This window comes from Oculina patagonica, unplaced genomic scaffold (assembly GCF_052425735.1).
Source record: "Oculina patagonica isolate OP01 unplaced genomic scaffold, crgOcupat unplaced7, whole genome shotgun sequence".
Lineage (NCBI taxonomy): Eukaryota > Metazoa > Cnidaria > Anthozoa > Scleractinia > Oculinidae > Oculina > Oculina patagonica.
In genome coordinates, this window is record NW_027558580.1 from 189157 (window position 1) to 204826 (window position 15670).

General features: G+C 38.7%; 2 protein-coding genes across 2 annotated transcripts in view; both read right to left on the minus strand.

Annotated features, from left to right (window-relative positions):
* Nucleotides 1-15206, minus strand: part of LOC144641133 (glutamate--cysteine ligase catalytic subunit-like) — a 33920-nt gene extending 18714 nt beyond the window's left edge. The window contains exons 1-5 of the mRNA XM_078500181.1: nt 15162-15206; nt 11334-11497; nt 6309-6418; nt 1700-1749; nt 419-488 (exon numbers count right to left, since the gene is read on the minus strand). Coding sequence (XP_078356307.1) covers nt 419-488; nt 1700-1749; nt 6309-6418; nt 11334-11483 — 380 coding nt within the window. The 5' untranslated portion in view covers nt 11484-11497; nt 15162-15206. The remainder of the gene's footprint in view (nt 1-418; nt 489-1699; nt 1750-6308; nt 6419-11333; nt 11498-15161) is intronic.
* Nucleotides 8524-9327, minus strand: LOC144641137 (uncharacterized). Its single transcript, XM_078500185.1, has one exon. It carries the CDS (start codon nt 9202-9204, stop codon nt 8524-8526), a length of 681 nt encoding a protein of 226 aa, XP_078356311.1. The 5' UTR covers nt 9205-9327.
* Nucleotides 15207-15670: the final 464 nt, after the last annotated feature.

The window sequence follows — 15670 nt, forward strand, 5'->3', positions numbered from 1 at the left end:
AGGAGATTTGCTACATTGTACTATTGTGTCTATGAATTGTGGTTAAGGTTGAATGCCACTTTGTTGCTAGAACCATTATTAACCAAACGTCGCGCTCACTTTTAACAACCCAAATCATGATGTGACTTTACGCTAACAGAAATGCTTGCGATGTTTTTGGAGATAGAAAAGGAACAATGACCAACATGAACTGAACTACATCTAAATCGAAGAAACGAAGTTTGTCTTGCATGTCAAGTGTGGTTGCAATGGCAATATCGAGAAACATGGACTTATTTCGCGCCGAACAATTTCCGCCAAACTGAATAAAAAATCGATAATTTAAATAAATAATAATAAAAAACAAGCATCACTAAGTAAGCACCATGTTTGATGCACGATGCTCGATGGTTTTCTACATCAGACTCTCGCATTTTACCTTAGTCTCATATTTGCCTCTATCATGTTGAAATATCTCATGCAACCACCTAGTGGTTGGGCAGGTGATCCTACAAGAATAATAACAACAACAAAAATAGATAAATAAGGTACTTTGTTGAATTGCTTATTGATAGTGAACAGCTTGTCAGATTTCTACTAACATCAAACAGACATCCGTTTAGAACAGAGGATATAGTTTAAAGTCTAAGAAGGAGATAAAAAAAATTAAATGTATAACAAAACTTTTGAACCTTTAGGTCGCGGGGGACACCTTAGGCTCATCATTATGCATTTATTTAAAGCGTATGCACGAAGTACAACGACTGACATTGACAACTTTACGAGATATTTATGACTGGACAAAAAAATGGGCGCGTGCGTGTGATTTGTAAAAAAATCCCTGTTTCTTTGATATTTTAACCAATTTAAAACAACACTTAGCGATATACGTTCATATAGATTGTAGGAAGTCTTTGAGCTTATTTTCATTTAAATTTGAATATTTCTGCAACTCAGAGTAATCACAAAATATTTGGCATAAACAATCGTGCCCTTTTAAAAAACGCATTGTTCTCACCATAAAAGCGTGGAATATAATTACCATAATTACATCTCTCCTTGGCAAAATGATCGTATTTAGGTCGGGGCACCTTCGGAAATCTCAAAGTTTGGACTTTTCCGACAATTTTGTGGCAGAGAATACAGCGCGGATACAGACCTTCATTACTTGCCACTGCAGATAGGTAAACTTTAAATACTGTAGTGTGTCATAACAGAAGCGGAATTTTAAAAGAGCTCTTTTAGAAAGAGGTAGAAGACATTAAATTCAAATTTGCGCACTTAAACCGCCATAACATGCTGGCAAACTTTAAATTAAAAAATCCGCATCTGTTATGACACTCTTGAGGTATTGACTGATTAGTTTTTGACAAGATCACAGTGTACTGTCTCCTACTCGCTCCGCAAACTTTGCCACAAAATCATGTTTTTCCCAATTTGGCACTAACGAGGCTATAACATCGCCGTTAAATGCAATCTACCAAATAAAAGATGACATTCACAATCTTTCGTCATTTCTTTATGTGTCTGTAAAACTTGAGCTTAATCGCACCCATAACAGCTGAGAAATAAGCGTTTTAAAAGATGCAGGTCAAGCAAAATTTCCCTTCATGAATTTATTCATGCAGTTGGTATCCCCCGCGACCTTAAAAGCATTGGAAATCGATTTATTACAGAGTTGTTGTTTTGGACTAGGAATGAAAGAGTGAAAAACTGATACCTTCAACCATGTAACTAGCATACTCAGGTCTCAAAGCAGTCACGTTGTCACTAAAAACAATAATACAATATATCGTGAGAATAAAAACAAGATATAAGCTATAATTAATCGGCCGCGAGGACGATTTATAATTTACCCTTTGGTCGTCCTAGACGATAGTCTCCTGTCGGCCAAAAACGACGGGGATTGCCTGGGCCTACTACAAAACCGCTACGGGTGACGAATTTCATTATGGTTTTGACAGTTAATCGTTATAGGCACACTGGGTCGACTTTTGGGCTAATCTGGAATCAGGTTTTCTTCTTTGCTTCGGCGGGAGGACAGAGAAAAAAAGCTTACGAGGCAAAGTACTGATATTCACCATTGTGAAACTGTAGTTGCTTCGAGAAGTTGAAGCTATTTTTGGAAACAAAAGAGGTTACGTCGTTCATGTCACGCAATGTTTTTGTGGCAAACTAGACGCTTTGCTTGTTTCTACAATTAGCGGTGTAATCTGGCGTTACATTTTTGAAGCGGACTCCACTTTTAAACTATTTTTTATTTAGCAAGAAGTGTGTCGATTTTCATTTCCGCACAGTAGAACTCACAGTTGGCCGTCAAAGTCGAAAATATTTTAGATTTGGTTAATAAGACACTTTTGAAGACTTCAGCAAAGGATTGGCAATATACAGTATTGGTTGGAACTTGAATGGAATTTTTCACAAGATGGGTAAAGCTATCAATTGAAAAAAAGGACTTCAAAATGAAAACTTTGAATAATTAAATGTTATTTAATTGGATGTTGTTTTAATTAAATTTTATCGCGGCTTCAATGGATGCACAATGTCACAGATTTAAAAGTCTTCAAATAATTCAAAAGGTTCCTTCCTTCCTTCTGATCTTATTGTTATTTTTCGTGTATTAATTATTTGAAACTGTTTCTCATTGATAAGGAGAAAACGGGTTTTCATTCAACTGCATGCTTGAAGTATTTATAGAGGTGATGATATTGGCTTAATCAAATTACATTTTGCACGAAATATTCTCTACCCTTTTGTCATAAAGGCAAATTTCCCTTATTCTCTAATTGCTTGGTACAGATTAGTACGTATACTAACGAAAAAACAAGAAAAATATATATTAAAACGGACAGCAAATGTATACAAACATTGAATGAAAAATGCCGAAAATAGCATTTCCAAGTATTTATTGCTGGTTTTCGCTGTCACATCTGTAACGCTACTGTCACGCGCTACTAAATAATAAATCCAAAGCTATTGAGTCCAAGTGTCAGGTCTGTACGGTATTCCGTACTTGAGTTATCCCGACTTATCCATCAAAATGTTCCACACAAAATTAGAGAGCACAGTATGGAAACGCCATGTAGGAGTCCGTGTGAAGTGGAACCCCGTTATAACGATATACCAAGGAAGTAGTAAAATTATATCATTATATCGATCGCGAGGAATCGTTATATCGAAACTCCCGATATAACGATATCGCCGTAAAATAATCGAAAATATCGTTATATCGGGGTAAACCTAACATTTACGTTTTTACGGGATAAAGAGACTTAGAATACAGTATCATTTTCGTATATCATTGTATAAAGCTGTTGTCAGAAACGTTAATGTTATACTTAAATTGGGACTGTGTTCTGATAATATCGTTATATCGGGGAAGATTTTATGTTCGGTCCGCTAAATTTTCGTCGTTATATCGGGAATATCATTACATCGAATATCGTGTGTGTTTAGATTGTTAAAAATAACAGGATGAGGCATTTTCTTTAAGCATACGTGACAGCATTCAGGCCGCCATTTTGATGTCGTGTGGCGCGAAACTCCGAAATTCAAAATATTATATCTTAAAGACGGCGGATGCTATCGAGCTGAAAATCTTCAATAAGATATATATTACGTAAGGACGTCAGGGATCTCGAGATTCTGGATTTTAGAATTTTGATGTCGTCATGTGAAAACCAAGAATATTTCCAATTTTTCTGGTGGAGGCAAGGCACCCTAGGGGGCTCCCGCGTTTGGCGCTAGAAAAGTAACCTGCCGCCTACTTCCCAAGTCAGAACGTCTCCTTGAAAACTTATTGACAGCCCTTTTTCGCAATTGTGAAAGCTTAAACGCTTCTTTATTATATACAGGTAGGGTGAAAGGCTAAGGAGAGGGAAAGGGACGGAAAATCAACCTCAGGGTCTCTCTCTCTCCGCCCACCAGACCTCGTTCGCGTTTCAAGGAATCCAAAAAAGCTTCACTCATTCCATATATCTATGTATTTAGGTATTTTGTAAATTTTTGGGTCATTGTGGGGATGTTTGAGAGGCGACAGTTTGTCTCAAAGGATTAGTAAAATTTAGACACACAAGAAATATCGAAAATTTAATGTGATTTTAACATTAGAACTTGAAGTTTGTAGACAAAGTGTAGTGCTCTTGCATAGGGGTCAACTGTCTGATGATGTTTTCATTTTTTTTTCTTTAATCCCTTCTTAAAACCTCTTAAAATTTCATTTAAATTTAGATAGGACCCCACCTTAAGGTGGCTGATAATGGGTTTCAGTGTTTCCCAGTCCTTATACTTTGGGTCAGTACTACAATTCTTCATCAATTGCTATTACAGTAATGGTATGAAACAAATGTCCAATCAATGGTCAACAAGTTGTTCATGATCATTCTCTTGACAATAGTAGTTACCCGATAAAGAGATGTAGTACTGTCTCATCAAAGTGTAATGGCTGGAAAATACCGAAAAGCGTACAGCCTTCAGGTGAACCCGCCTTAAAGTATTGCGAAGTGTTAAAAAATTATATTTTTTAGTCGTTTATTTGTATTGTGCGAAATACATTCGCACAATACAATACATAAATTGTTTATTTGTATTTTTGCGAAATACATTTATAAATTGAGACAGTAATAATGCAGTCTTGAAAACATTCTAGATATTATGTTATGCACACTAATACAGCTTATGCAAACCGTGTGACTTACGCAAACCCAGTCGAACTGAGCGGTTACTTAACCCTATTCAGACCGGGCTTTTTTTGGTCTTTTCAGACCGGGGGGGGGGGCGAATTCCGCCCCCCTCCCCCCTCCGTAACTTCCAGAATAATTAAGCAATCACAATGAAACTTACAGGATATATAGTATGTCCCAATTTCTATCTTTTGGTATATTTCACGTGGGATGATGACGTCACATCACGTGACAATTACATCATAATGTCAATACAGCCGCCATCTTGGATCCGCCATCTTGGATTTCGAAATTTTTTTCAAAACGTCAGAAAACCGCCCAAAATTACTGGAAAATACTCAAAACCAATAAAAATGTGCTTAAAACCCGTAAACAGGAAAATATAATTGCTTTAAAGTTATTTTTCATTAATAGAAACACGAAAATTACAAATTTGGGAAAACATGCCTGTCAAAATGCCGTTGCCATGGTGACGTCAAGTTCCTGACACAACAACCTACCCTACCAAATTATTTCCAGATAAATTTTAGATAAAGTCGCAAAGTTTGGCAGCCTTTGGTTGAATATTAAAAAAGTTATAAACGTTCAAAGTCGGCGCGGGCAGTTTCCGCCCCCCCCCCCCCCCGGTCTGGATAGGGTTAAGTAACTGCTTCGTTGTTTTTGCTGTACTGAACCCTGCCTTTCAAGACAAAGCGGATAGTTAATTATTAACCGGCCGATTTTAAGCTTCTCAAGCTTCTTGTTTATTCTATATTATGCTTAGAGCCCGATTATATGGCGAATTTAAGCCCGGTTTGCCGGGCTGAGATTTCTGCCCGGCTTCCTGAACAAATCTTCTTTAAAAGACATTTGCGATTACATGAGGATAGTTTCATCCCGGGCAAAATTACAGCCCGGGCTGAAATTCCCAGCCTGGTTGTTGAAACCAGGCTGGAAATCTCAGCCCGGGAAAACGGGCTGAAAATTAAGTTTACGGATGCGCAGTGGTGGTTTTCAACATAAGAAAACGGCGGGGACGATAAATTTTTAGGTTTTAAAATTGTTCAGCCCGGGCTGAAATTCCCCATGTTATAGCAACAAAACTCCAGCCCGGCAGACGGGCTGAAAGTTCAGCCCGGGATAAAATTCGCCATGTAATCAGGCCCTTAGTTAGTTATCTTTATTATTCATAATGTATTTGTATTGTATGGAGTAAATCGTAATGAATTAAATTAGGCGACTGAGGCGACATCCCACATGGTACAAAGTGCGAGTAAGTGTCAAAAACAGACGGATACCATGGAGCATACGCGCACACCAAAGTCCTTTAGGGGACTTGAAAAGAATGGAAAGTCAACCTCCCTTCCACTCCCTCCTTCGGCAATTACTCTACCCTGACCTGATCCGTGCCTTGGCTGTTATTAAAGAATACAATACCCTAAACCTTACCGATTAACCAGAAGCTAGTGTCCTCCTAAGTTTTGAACATATTTTCTCGTCAATGGCAATCGAAACACTCGGATGTATATAGATAAGCTAAACAATTATCTTTACATATGGGGTTTACCTTAAAAAAAAAAAAAAAAAAAAAAAAAAAAAAAAAAAAAAACTATATTGACAGGAAAAAAGAATATGAAAAACTGATCATGCTAGATAATGCTTTCTCACCTGGAATTATTTAATTCCTCAGCTTCCAAAGCGTCCAGGATTTCTTTAGCCTTTAAATTGCAGTAAACATTCTTGTTGTCATGGTCAAATTTTATCAATGTGTATTCCACCTATGACATTTAAATTGAAGTTTCTTTGAGTTATGCTTTTAGGTTAAGGTTAAGATATACAGTAGTTCGAAAATTTATACAAGTAATTCACTTTTCTAAAATTCTGTATAAAACGTTTTAGTGTTAAACGACAAACACTTGCGGGCCGCGCATATTTGTATCACTAATATGGTGAATACCTTGTCGTTAATTAGATAAAGTGGAGAAAATAGTAAAACGTAACCGGAGAGGTTTTGAACGAAACTCACACTCACTCACTGCCCATTGTGCCCACTGGCACGTAGGGCAGCAACAAAGGTCCTCCACTGCTGTCTGTCTTTGGCCAGCTGTTGGATGGTGTTCCAGCTTTGGTTTAAGCCCCTCAATTCTGTCTCTACTGTACGTCGCCATGTATTCTTGGGCCTGCCACGCTTGCGCTTTCCTTCGGGTGTCCAGTATAGTGCTGTCTTTGTGATGGATTCGTTTTCCTTTCGGATGACATGGCCAATCCACCTCCAGCGCCGTTGCATAATAATAGTACCCATGTCCTCCTGTTTGCACCGCAAAAGTAGATCCTTGTTGGAAATTGTTTGAGGCCAGAAGATGCGAAGTATTTTTCGCAGACTTTTGGTATGGAAGGTTGACAGCTTCTCTAGATCACTTTCTAACATTCGCCAACATTCTGACCCATACAAAAGGGTAGACAGGACACAGCTTTGATAGATCTTGAGCTTGGTATGTGTACCGAACTGTGACGACCGCCACACATTGCTCAGCATCCTGAAGGTGTTTCTGGCTTTGTTCAGCCGGCTCTGGATATCTATGCCTGCACCACCATCTTGCCTGACAATGCTGCCCAGATATTTAAACTGCTCGGTCATTGGGAGGTCTTTTCCATTCACCTTGACGGGTTGAGGGTTAGAGTTGTTTAGGGTCATGACCTCAGTTTTGGTGAGGCTGATGTTCAGTCCCACCTGGCGAGCGTATTTGCTTAAAAGGCTGGTCTTCTCTTGCATGTGGCTATGGATATGAGAAAGCAGAGCTAAATCATCCGCAAAATCTAGATCCTCTAAGGTGGAGAAGAGGGTCCACCTGATGCCCCTGGGATGGTCTTCCGTAGTACGACGCATTACCCAATCGATAACTAAGTTGAATAGCAATGCAGACATCACGCAACCATGTCTTACGCCTGTCTTCACCTCAAAACTGATATCACTGTTCTCTACGCTACAAGTGAAGGCTGCATAGAAGCTCTGGATAAGTTGGACAATCTTCTGGGGAACACCATAGGCTCGAAGTATGCGCCACAAGCTGTCTCTGTATATACTGTCGAAAGCCTTTTGGAAATCTACAAAGTTTATGTACAGCTGTCTCTGCCACTCGGTGCACTGCTCGATGATGTTGCGTAGTGCGAATAGTTGATCTGTACAACCCCTACCCCTGCGGAATCCAGCCTGTTCTTGCCTGAGCTGCTGGTCTACTGCACTCGAGATTCGTTGGATGATAATCTTTGCCAGGATTTTACTTGGAGTGGACAGGAGGGTGACGCCACGCCAGTTATTGCAGTCACTAAGTGGACCTTTCTTGTGGATCTTTATGATGGTACCTTTGGTCCAGTCATCTGGCACCTTCTCCTGCTCCCACACTGCAGTAAACAGGGGCTGTAGAATCTTTGCTGAAAGATCAGGGTCAGCTTTGAAAAGCTCTGCATTCAGTTTGTCTCGGCCAGGAGCTTTGTTGTTTTTTAATGTTTTTATGGCTGCAATGATTTCCTGCGTGTTTGGAGGGTCTATGTTCACATCCAGGTCGGTCTCAGCCTCTTGAATGTCAGCTTCAACTGTGGGTGGGGGTCTGTTGAGGACATCCTTAAAGTGCTCTGCCCAACGAACTTCCTGATCTCTTTCGGTGGTAAGCAGCCTACCCTGTACGTCCTTGACAGGGGCCAGCTTTCTGCCCCCATACTTGCCGCATACCAGTTTTGTGATTTTGTAAACCTTTCCCTGCTGTCCTCTGTTGGCTGCATTTTCTGCCTGGCTAGCAAGCTCATCAATATATGCACGTTTATCAGCTCTGGCCATTCTCTTAACACATCGGTCAGCCTCTCTGTACTGGGTCTTATAGCGCTCTTACAACCTTTCTGATTTGGTGTCAAATAGTTTCTTCTTCAGTTTTCGTCTGTCCTCGATGGCTCTTAAGGTTGCTGGCTTTATCCACTTCTTTTTCTTTACAGCCTTCTTAGAACCTAAACATGCATTGCTGCTCTCTGTGAAAGTGAATGACACTTGCTTCCATATATTGTTGACCTCATCAGGTTCAGGTTCAGGTTCGGGCTCATCAGACAGATCCGCCAAGGATTGGAATCGATTTCTGAGCTGAGTGATGAAAGCATTTCTCACTGATTGCTCTTTCAAGTTGTCTATGTTGAAGCGCTGGTTGCATGGTGGCTTGCGACCAGTGCTTCTTAGCTTCAGCTTAACATACGCCGTGACAAGGTGATGGTCACTGCCAACATCTGCTCCTCTTCTCACCTTAACATCTAGAAGTGAGCGTCGCCATGTGCCATTAATCATCAAGTGATCAATCTGGTTCCTATCTCTACCGTTAGGAGAGCACCATGTAAGCTTGTGAATATCACGGTGTGGAAAGATTGTTCCTCCAATGACTAGGTTGTATGCTGCACACAGTTCGGCAAGACGTTCTCCATTTTCATTCATAGCACCACAGCCTCCTTCCTTTCCCATTGCTCTGTCATAGTTCGAATTATCACTTCCCACCTTTGCATTAAGGTCACCCATTATAACCAGCATGTCATGGCGCGGTAGTTTCTCCAGTTCTGCTTGCAGTTGTGCATAGAAGCTGTCTTTTGTGGTGTCATCGCTGTCATTCGTTGGTGCATAACATTGGACAAGGGACAGGTTAACATGCTTTCCCTTCATTCTAGCTGTCATAAGTCTGCTATTGATTGGTTTCCACTCTAAGAGGTACTTTTCCATTCCTTTCTTGAGTATGATGGCAACTCCCTCATGGTGTTGGTTGTCATCTCTGCCAGCATACAGCACAGTTTCTCCTGTTGATGCTTTCACTATTCCAGAACCTGTCCACCTGCTCTCACTAACTCCTAGAATATGTAAGCAATAGCGCCTCATTTCAGCTGTTACTTGTGCCAGTTTTCCCGTTTGATACAGGGTTCGCACATTCCAAAAACCTATTCTGGTCTTAGTCTTTGTGCCTAGGACTTTCATAATCCTGTCAGCGGCTTCCTTGCGGATTTCACCACTGCCATTCATCCGTGTCATTCGAGGTGACTCTGAAAGGCCATGGCAATCAGTTGTGGTTGTATCCTCTGTTGCTGTTTCCGTAACATAATCATTTTCTACAGGACAGGGTTGTTAGCCCTGTGCCTAACCCCCAACCTGGAGGACCAGGGGATCACTTTTTGTCAGGCCCCTACCCTTCGACCTGTCCGGCATGGGTGGCCCTATCAGGAGTACAAGACTCCAGCCGGCATAGCTCTCCGGGTTGCTGGGACACGCAAACCACCCTACCACGATAAGGTAGTGATCCCATAAGGGTGGTTTTGAACGAAACGAATGATCAATAAAGCCTGGTTTTCTCTAGCGACGCAAGCACAAGCGCAAGTATAACAGCTCTTATTTCATAGTGAAAACGGCCTCGACGCAAGCATTAGCACAAGCGCAAACACAAGCACAAGGATCAAAATGTTTCCCTTTCTTGTGCTTGCGTTCCTGGGAAAACGAAACACTGCATAAACACGAGAATCTTGTTTACGTCTGGCTGTGTCTAGCATTGAATAAGTTACCATATATATATGGACATAGTCTTCCGTGCGTTTGAAATACTACACTGTTTTTTTTTTCGTTTACAGTAGGCAGGACGAAAAGTACGTCGCCATTTACCACCTTTTTTGTCAATACTTTGGTGCTTCTTTTAAACCAGAAACCGGCTGAACATTCCTTCAAACATCCGAGATGTATGAACCCTTTGCATAAACTCCAAGTTGACATTGTGAACAAGAAAAATAACTAAAATCAGTCCGGATCTATTCGCTTTTTATCAAATATTGTGATAGACAATGTTCTCACTTATCCCGCTTAAAGTTCGCTCAGACAAACAAGAAATGAAAAATTTACAGGGATTAGAGCCGGTTCACTTAATTGGAGGAAAGCCACTTGAGAACAACAATAAGTATTGCGTTATTGTTATAGAGAGAAATTAACCAGACTAGCTCTGCGTTGCTTAAATAGTTTCTGATCAGTCTGGATAACAACGCGGTAAATTGGTTTACGGCTGGGTATGGTAACACGATATATGATAAAATAATTCTACAATTTTCATAAAAAAGTATGCTTATGACGCGTTCAGTATTTCGGGATTGACTCAACTTATCCTTTTGATAAAGTTGTCTAACTTACCGGTATCGCGGAGGTCACGGGTTCGAATCCCCGGCCGTTGAAGTCAATTTTTTTCTGTTCTGTTTTCTTTGCAATTCTTTAATTGCAATTCATTGCAAGGATCATTTCTTCACTTTAGATCTCATTCGCAGTTCACATATATAAATTATTTCATATACTTTACGTCATATTATTATTTAGTTATTCAAAAAATGAAGCTGCGGACAATAGTACATAAAGATAAAAGTATCAACGAGAAAAAAAAAAATCATCCCTAAATTAGGTTATTGATAATAAGAACAAAAGTTCCAAACACTGCGTGGCACTAAAAAATTAAAGTGAAACGAAATAAGTTTGAAAGTGCCAAAAATGATAAAAAAAAAGAAAAAGAAAACCAGACGTCTCGGGCAATAGCGCTTCTTCACAAAGAGATGAATGATTATTGCCTGAAACTACTGGTTTTCTTTCTAAAAAAAAAATCAATTTTGGCACTCTCATACCTTTTTTCATCTAACTAAGGTTACCTCGTCTCCCCACTTCAAAGAGTCGTTTTCTCGGTCTTTTTGTTTATGGTAGATGTGGATTAACTGCAGTATACCGTGTTTCCGGACATGATCGGCGTACTGTTTTGTTTCTGACCACGTTAAGGGAGTTCCAAGAGAGAGCAGCCCCATGCTGAAGACTTAGGCTATAAGAAACAAAGGTTAATATTATGTCACAGCAAAATGTTACGTCACAGCGTATATTTGCCAAATAAATCCCCAAAACAAGCGTTGACCGGGGATTTTCGTGAAAGCAATGCCTCGTGTCTCAGGTCTTAGAATAGAGTATAGAATAGGGTAGTGAGTAGAATAGAGCTGAATGTCATATACAGAAAAGAAGTACTTTAACCAGCAACAATTACTTTCACACTTGTGTAAGGAGAGGAAATAAAATCATAGAAAATCCAACGTAGAAATTATTAGGTGTGAGATTACAACTTTAGACAACTGTTTAATTGGCTTCGCGGGCATCATAAACCACTCGTCTCTGGCAATTAGAAATCTCTTTTATTTGGACCAAATTCGAGCTGTCAATCAGCTGCCAAGAATGTCAAACTCGCAAATTTAGCATTACGTAAGTTAGTGCGCTGTTCGTTCTATATTCACGTGCGGGTGCGTCGCATGCCACCTTAGGCGTGTTCCTTTGAAAAAGTTTATTTGCGAGGGATATTTTCTCTTTTTAATTTTTTTCTATCATTAGAAGCATGTTTTTTTTTTTTTTCAAAAAAGGTCGCTCGAGCATTATAAGATTTACAAGGAACATGTTTACAAGGTAACAGTTAAGAGTAGTGCTAAGAAGTGAAAGTCGTAGCAGTGTCTTCTAAAGATAGCTTGACTTTTCGCCTTATTTTATATTTGTCGTATCCCGGTTATCGTGTATTTGAATACACGTGATTAATTATATGAAACAAAAGGAGTTCGACAAGGTTGCCCTCTCTCCTTATTTGTTTATTCTATCTGCGGAGGTACTCTCAAATAAGATACGTCAAGATTCTAACGTGAGGGGAATCAGTCTCTTCGGTAAGGAAATCAAGCTGACCCAATTCGCTGATGATACAACTCTATTCAATGCGGACACACAATCTTTAGAAATGGTCCTAAAAATTGTTGGGGATTTCGGAAGAATTGATGGTCTGTCTCTAAATGTAAAGAAAACGAAAGCGCTTTGGTTAGGGAAATGGAAAAGTAATAGAAATAAGCCTCTGGGTTTAAAGTGGTTCCACAGCCCTGTTAAGATATCGGGGATATATTTATCGTATAATATTAAAGAGAATAACGAGCTCAACTTCGATAAAAAGATCCAAAAGTTGCAAACAAAACTAATTTATATGTGGAGTTCACGGGACCTGACGATATTTGGAAGAGCCATGTTAATTAAAACCTTAGGTATAGCGCAACTTATCTATTCAGCATCTAATCTGACTGCTCCCAAAGGAATTGCGGAAATTGTTACCTCTGGAAAAACACAGTACACAGAGCAGAATTTTTTTCCTTCATTTTAAGAAAGCCGTTAAAATTAATATAATTTAATTATTTGACTGATTAACTGAAAAAACAATCCTCTAGGCTTAGTGTCTCGTGACACTTTAATTGTAATCAGAGGTTATTTGAATATAGATCGCTTTTCACGTCTATTTATTGCTTGCTGTGCAAAAATATGGAAAAAAAGCGCGATCTATCATAAAGAAACATTTAGACCCCTCACCCTAACATTTGAACTAAAACTAAAGCTACCTTTGTCGCTCGATAAAAGTTGCGACATTCACGACACGATACGCGAAACTCTTAATTCAGGTCAATTCAAAAACCTTATCAATATAAGCAATTTCCCAAGCAGCCGAAAGTAGGCTTTACTAAAATTCAAAGTACACTCCAGGCATTCAGATAGGTACTTAGCTGTGCAAAGACGCTGTATTGCTTTTCGATTCACTAAGCGTTCATTCTATGCTTATACCATGCAAAGGACCTACTTGAGAATATCCGGTATATGTTACAGAGATTTCTTCAATATCTCAAAAAAAAAATCAACAAAGTCACAGATTCTCCTTTGTTGTTTTGTGGTTGTGACTGATAAGAAAGTTTCCAGCCTCGTGGCGTTTCAATAAACTCACGCACTACCAAGCAAAGTTTCCACATTTTTTATTTTATTTTTGGATTTCCGATTTTCTGCTATTATTTATTCTTTTGAATGACATCCTATTCGATAAATCTTCGAAAATCTTTCACCCATGGCCACTATCTGTTTCCTAATAGCCCTTACTTTGACTCTCTCGTTGGGTGTAGGTCTCAAATGCTTCAAATTTGTCGAATAATTCATAAGATACGTACGTGTATAGCGTCTGTTTTTTCAGAGAGGGTTGTGACATCCCATTTTGGTGGCATATTTGATTACATTTTCTTTCTCAAAGCGATGAGTTGTCCTTTGGTGCGTGTCTTCGTGAATTCTGTTTTAACACGCCACTTTGAACTGTTTCCCAAGACGGTCTAGGGTAATACACGAATTGAAGACACGCAAGGAAAATGATGTCCGCGGGATCTACCAGTTGTTTTGAACTAGTTTAATGAGCGCAAATTCCAACTTGCACAAGCTATGAAAAATGTAGTGTGGCGGCGGAGTTACAAAATTAAAGGCTTTTTAGAAAGAGGTAGAAGGGCATTAACTTTAAATCTGCGCATTTAAACCACCATAACTTGCTGGCAAACTTTAAATTAAAAACAACCGCTTCTGTTATGACACTCACACCTATTGGCGGATTGGTTTATGCCAAGATCACAGTATGCCGTCTCCTACTCGTTCCGCAACTCTGCCACAAAATCATGTTTATCCCAATTTGTCATATACGAGGCTATAACATCGCCGCTAAGTACAATCTACCAAAGAAAATATGAAATTCATAATATTGTATTGTTTCTTAATGTCTTTCGTCAACATTGTATTTCAATTATACAAAAAAGCTTGGAGTATGCTCTGTTTTATAACGCTTGTAAGTGTCATTTTAAAATTTTAAAATTAAAACCAATTTGTGTTTATCAAAATTAAAAAGAAGCTTATTAGATAAATATATTTATAATATCGTTTTCTAACATGCCTGAAACTACCAATGAAAAAGAAATTGGGTTTTTGAAAACAACATTACTCGGCATTTCTTGTCAATTGCATGGATAAATATTCCCCAATACACTTGTTTCCAATTGGTTTTGAGGATACACGCTTCACGTGCACACAGTCTCAGAGTTTTCCGTTTTTCTTTTACCTAACAGGGGGTGGTAATTAGTATTGATAATTATGATTATTTTATTTTCATCGCTTGGAAGGATAACTTTCTTTTCACTTTTTTTTTTATCTTTCATATATTTCTTGTATATATATAGGAGAAATTTTTATTTTTTTATCTGTAAGCACATTCATTGTATAGTGGCAACTATGACTAAATGCTATATTAGTAAACTAGAACTTTGCACTTGATGGGTCTTTGACAATTTAACGCTTTACCAAACATATCAAAGCGGAACGTTAATTGTGGCGTAATGCAGCTTTGGGAAGACAGTTGTATACAAATAAATCAATGTTTGGTCTCCAATTGCAGCACGTGCATCTCCTGATGAACTACGTTTCTAGAACGTCTAATAGTGTTTATATAATTGGTGATAAGAAATTAAACGTTTCATTTTTTTTTTTCTATTTGAGTTCTCCTCGATAAACAAAAAAATGTTATCGAGAAAGAGCGTACCTGGATGGTACGATACCAAACTACAAGGTTGCATTTATTCACCGATAATCATCTGTTAAACTATTTCAGAAGCACCTACCTTTTTGGTTTTTCCACTTTGCTTGTCAACTCTTTAACACTAGAACTTCCCGTCCTAAAAAAGCTTTTGAATTTTTCATCACGCTATATGCATATTGTTTAATTTCCACCCCGCTAAGCATACGTTCTGAATATATTAGCCATAGTTTTCCTATAGGGCCGTTCCCGCAGTTACAGACTCAAAACTTCGACGTGATTGACAGAAAAAAAAAAAGAGAAAAAGAAATACGGATTCATCGCGGCCTTAAAAGTAAAAGTTCATTTAATTTCAATAATATATTTAACATTAAAGAAAGTAATGAATAAAAATAAACAAGTCAGGTGTATTTAATTTTTATCTGATTTTTTCAATTTCAATATGCAAACAATATCGACATCGCAAACGGAAAAAAAAGCACGCTGTCCATGTTTTTTTGTTGTTGCAGAGAATACAACGCGGATACAAAACTTTATGACTTGCCACTGCAGATAGGTAAACTATGAAAAATGTAGTGTGTCATAATAGAAGCG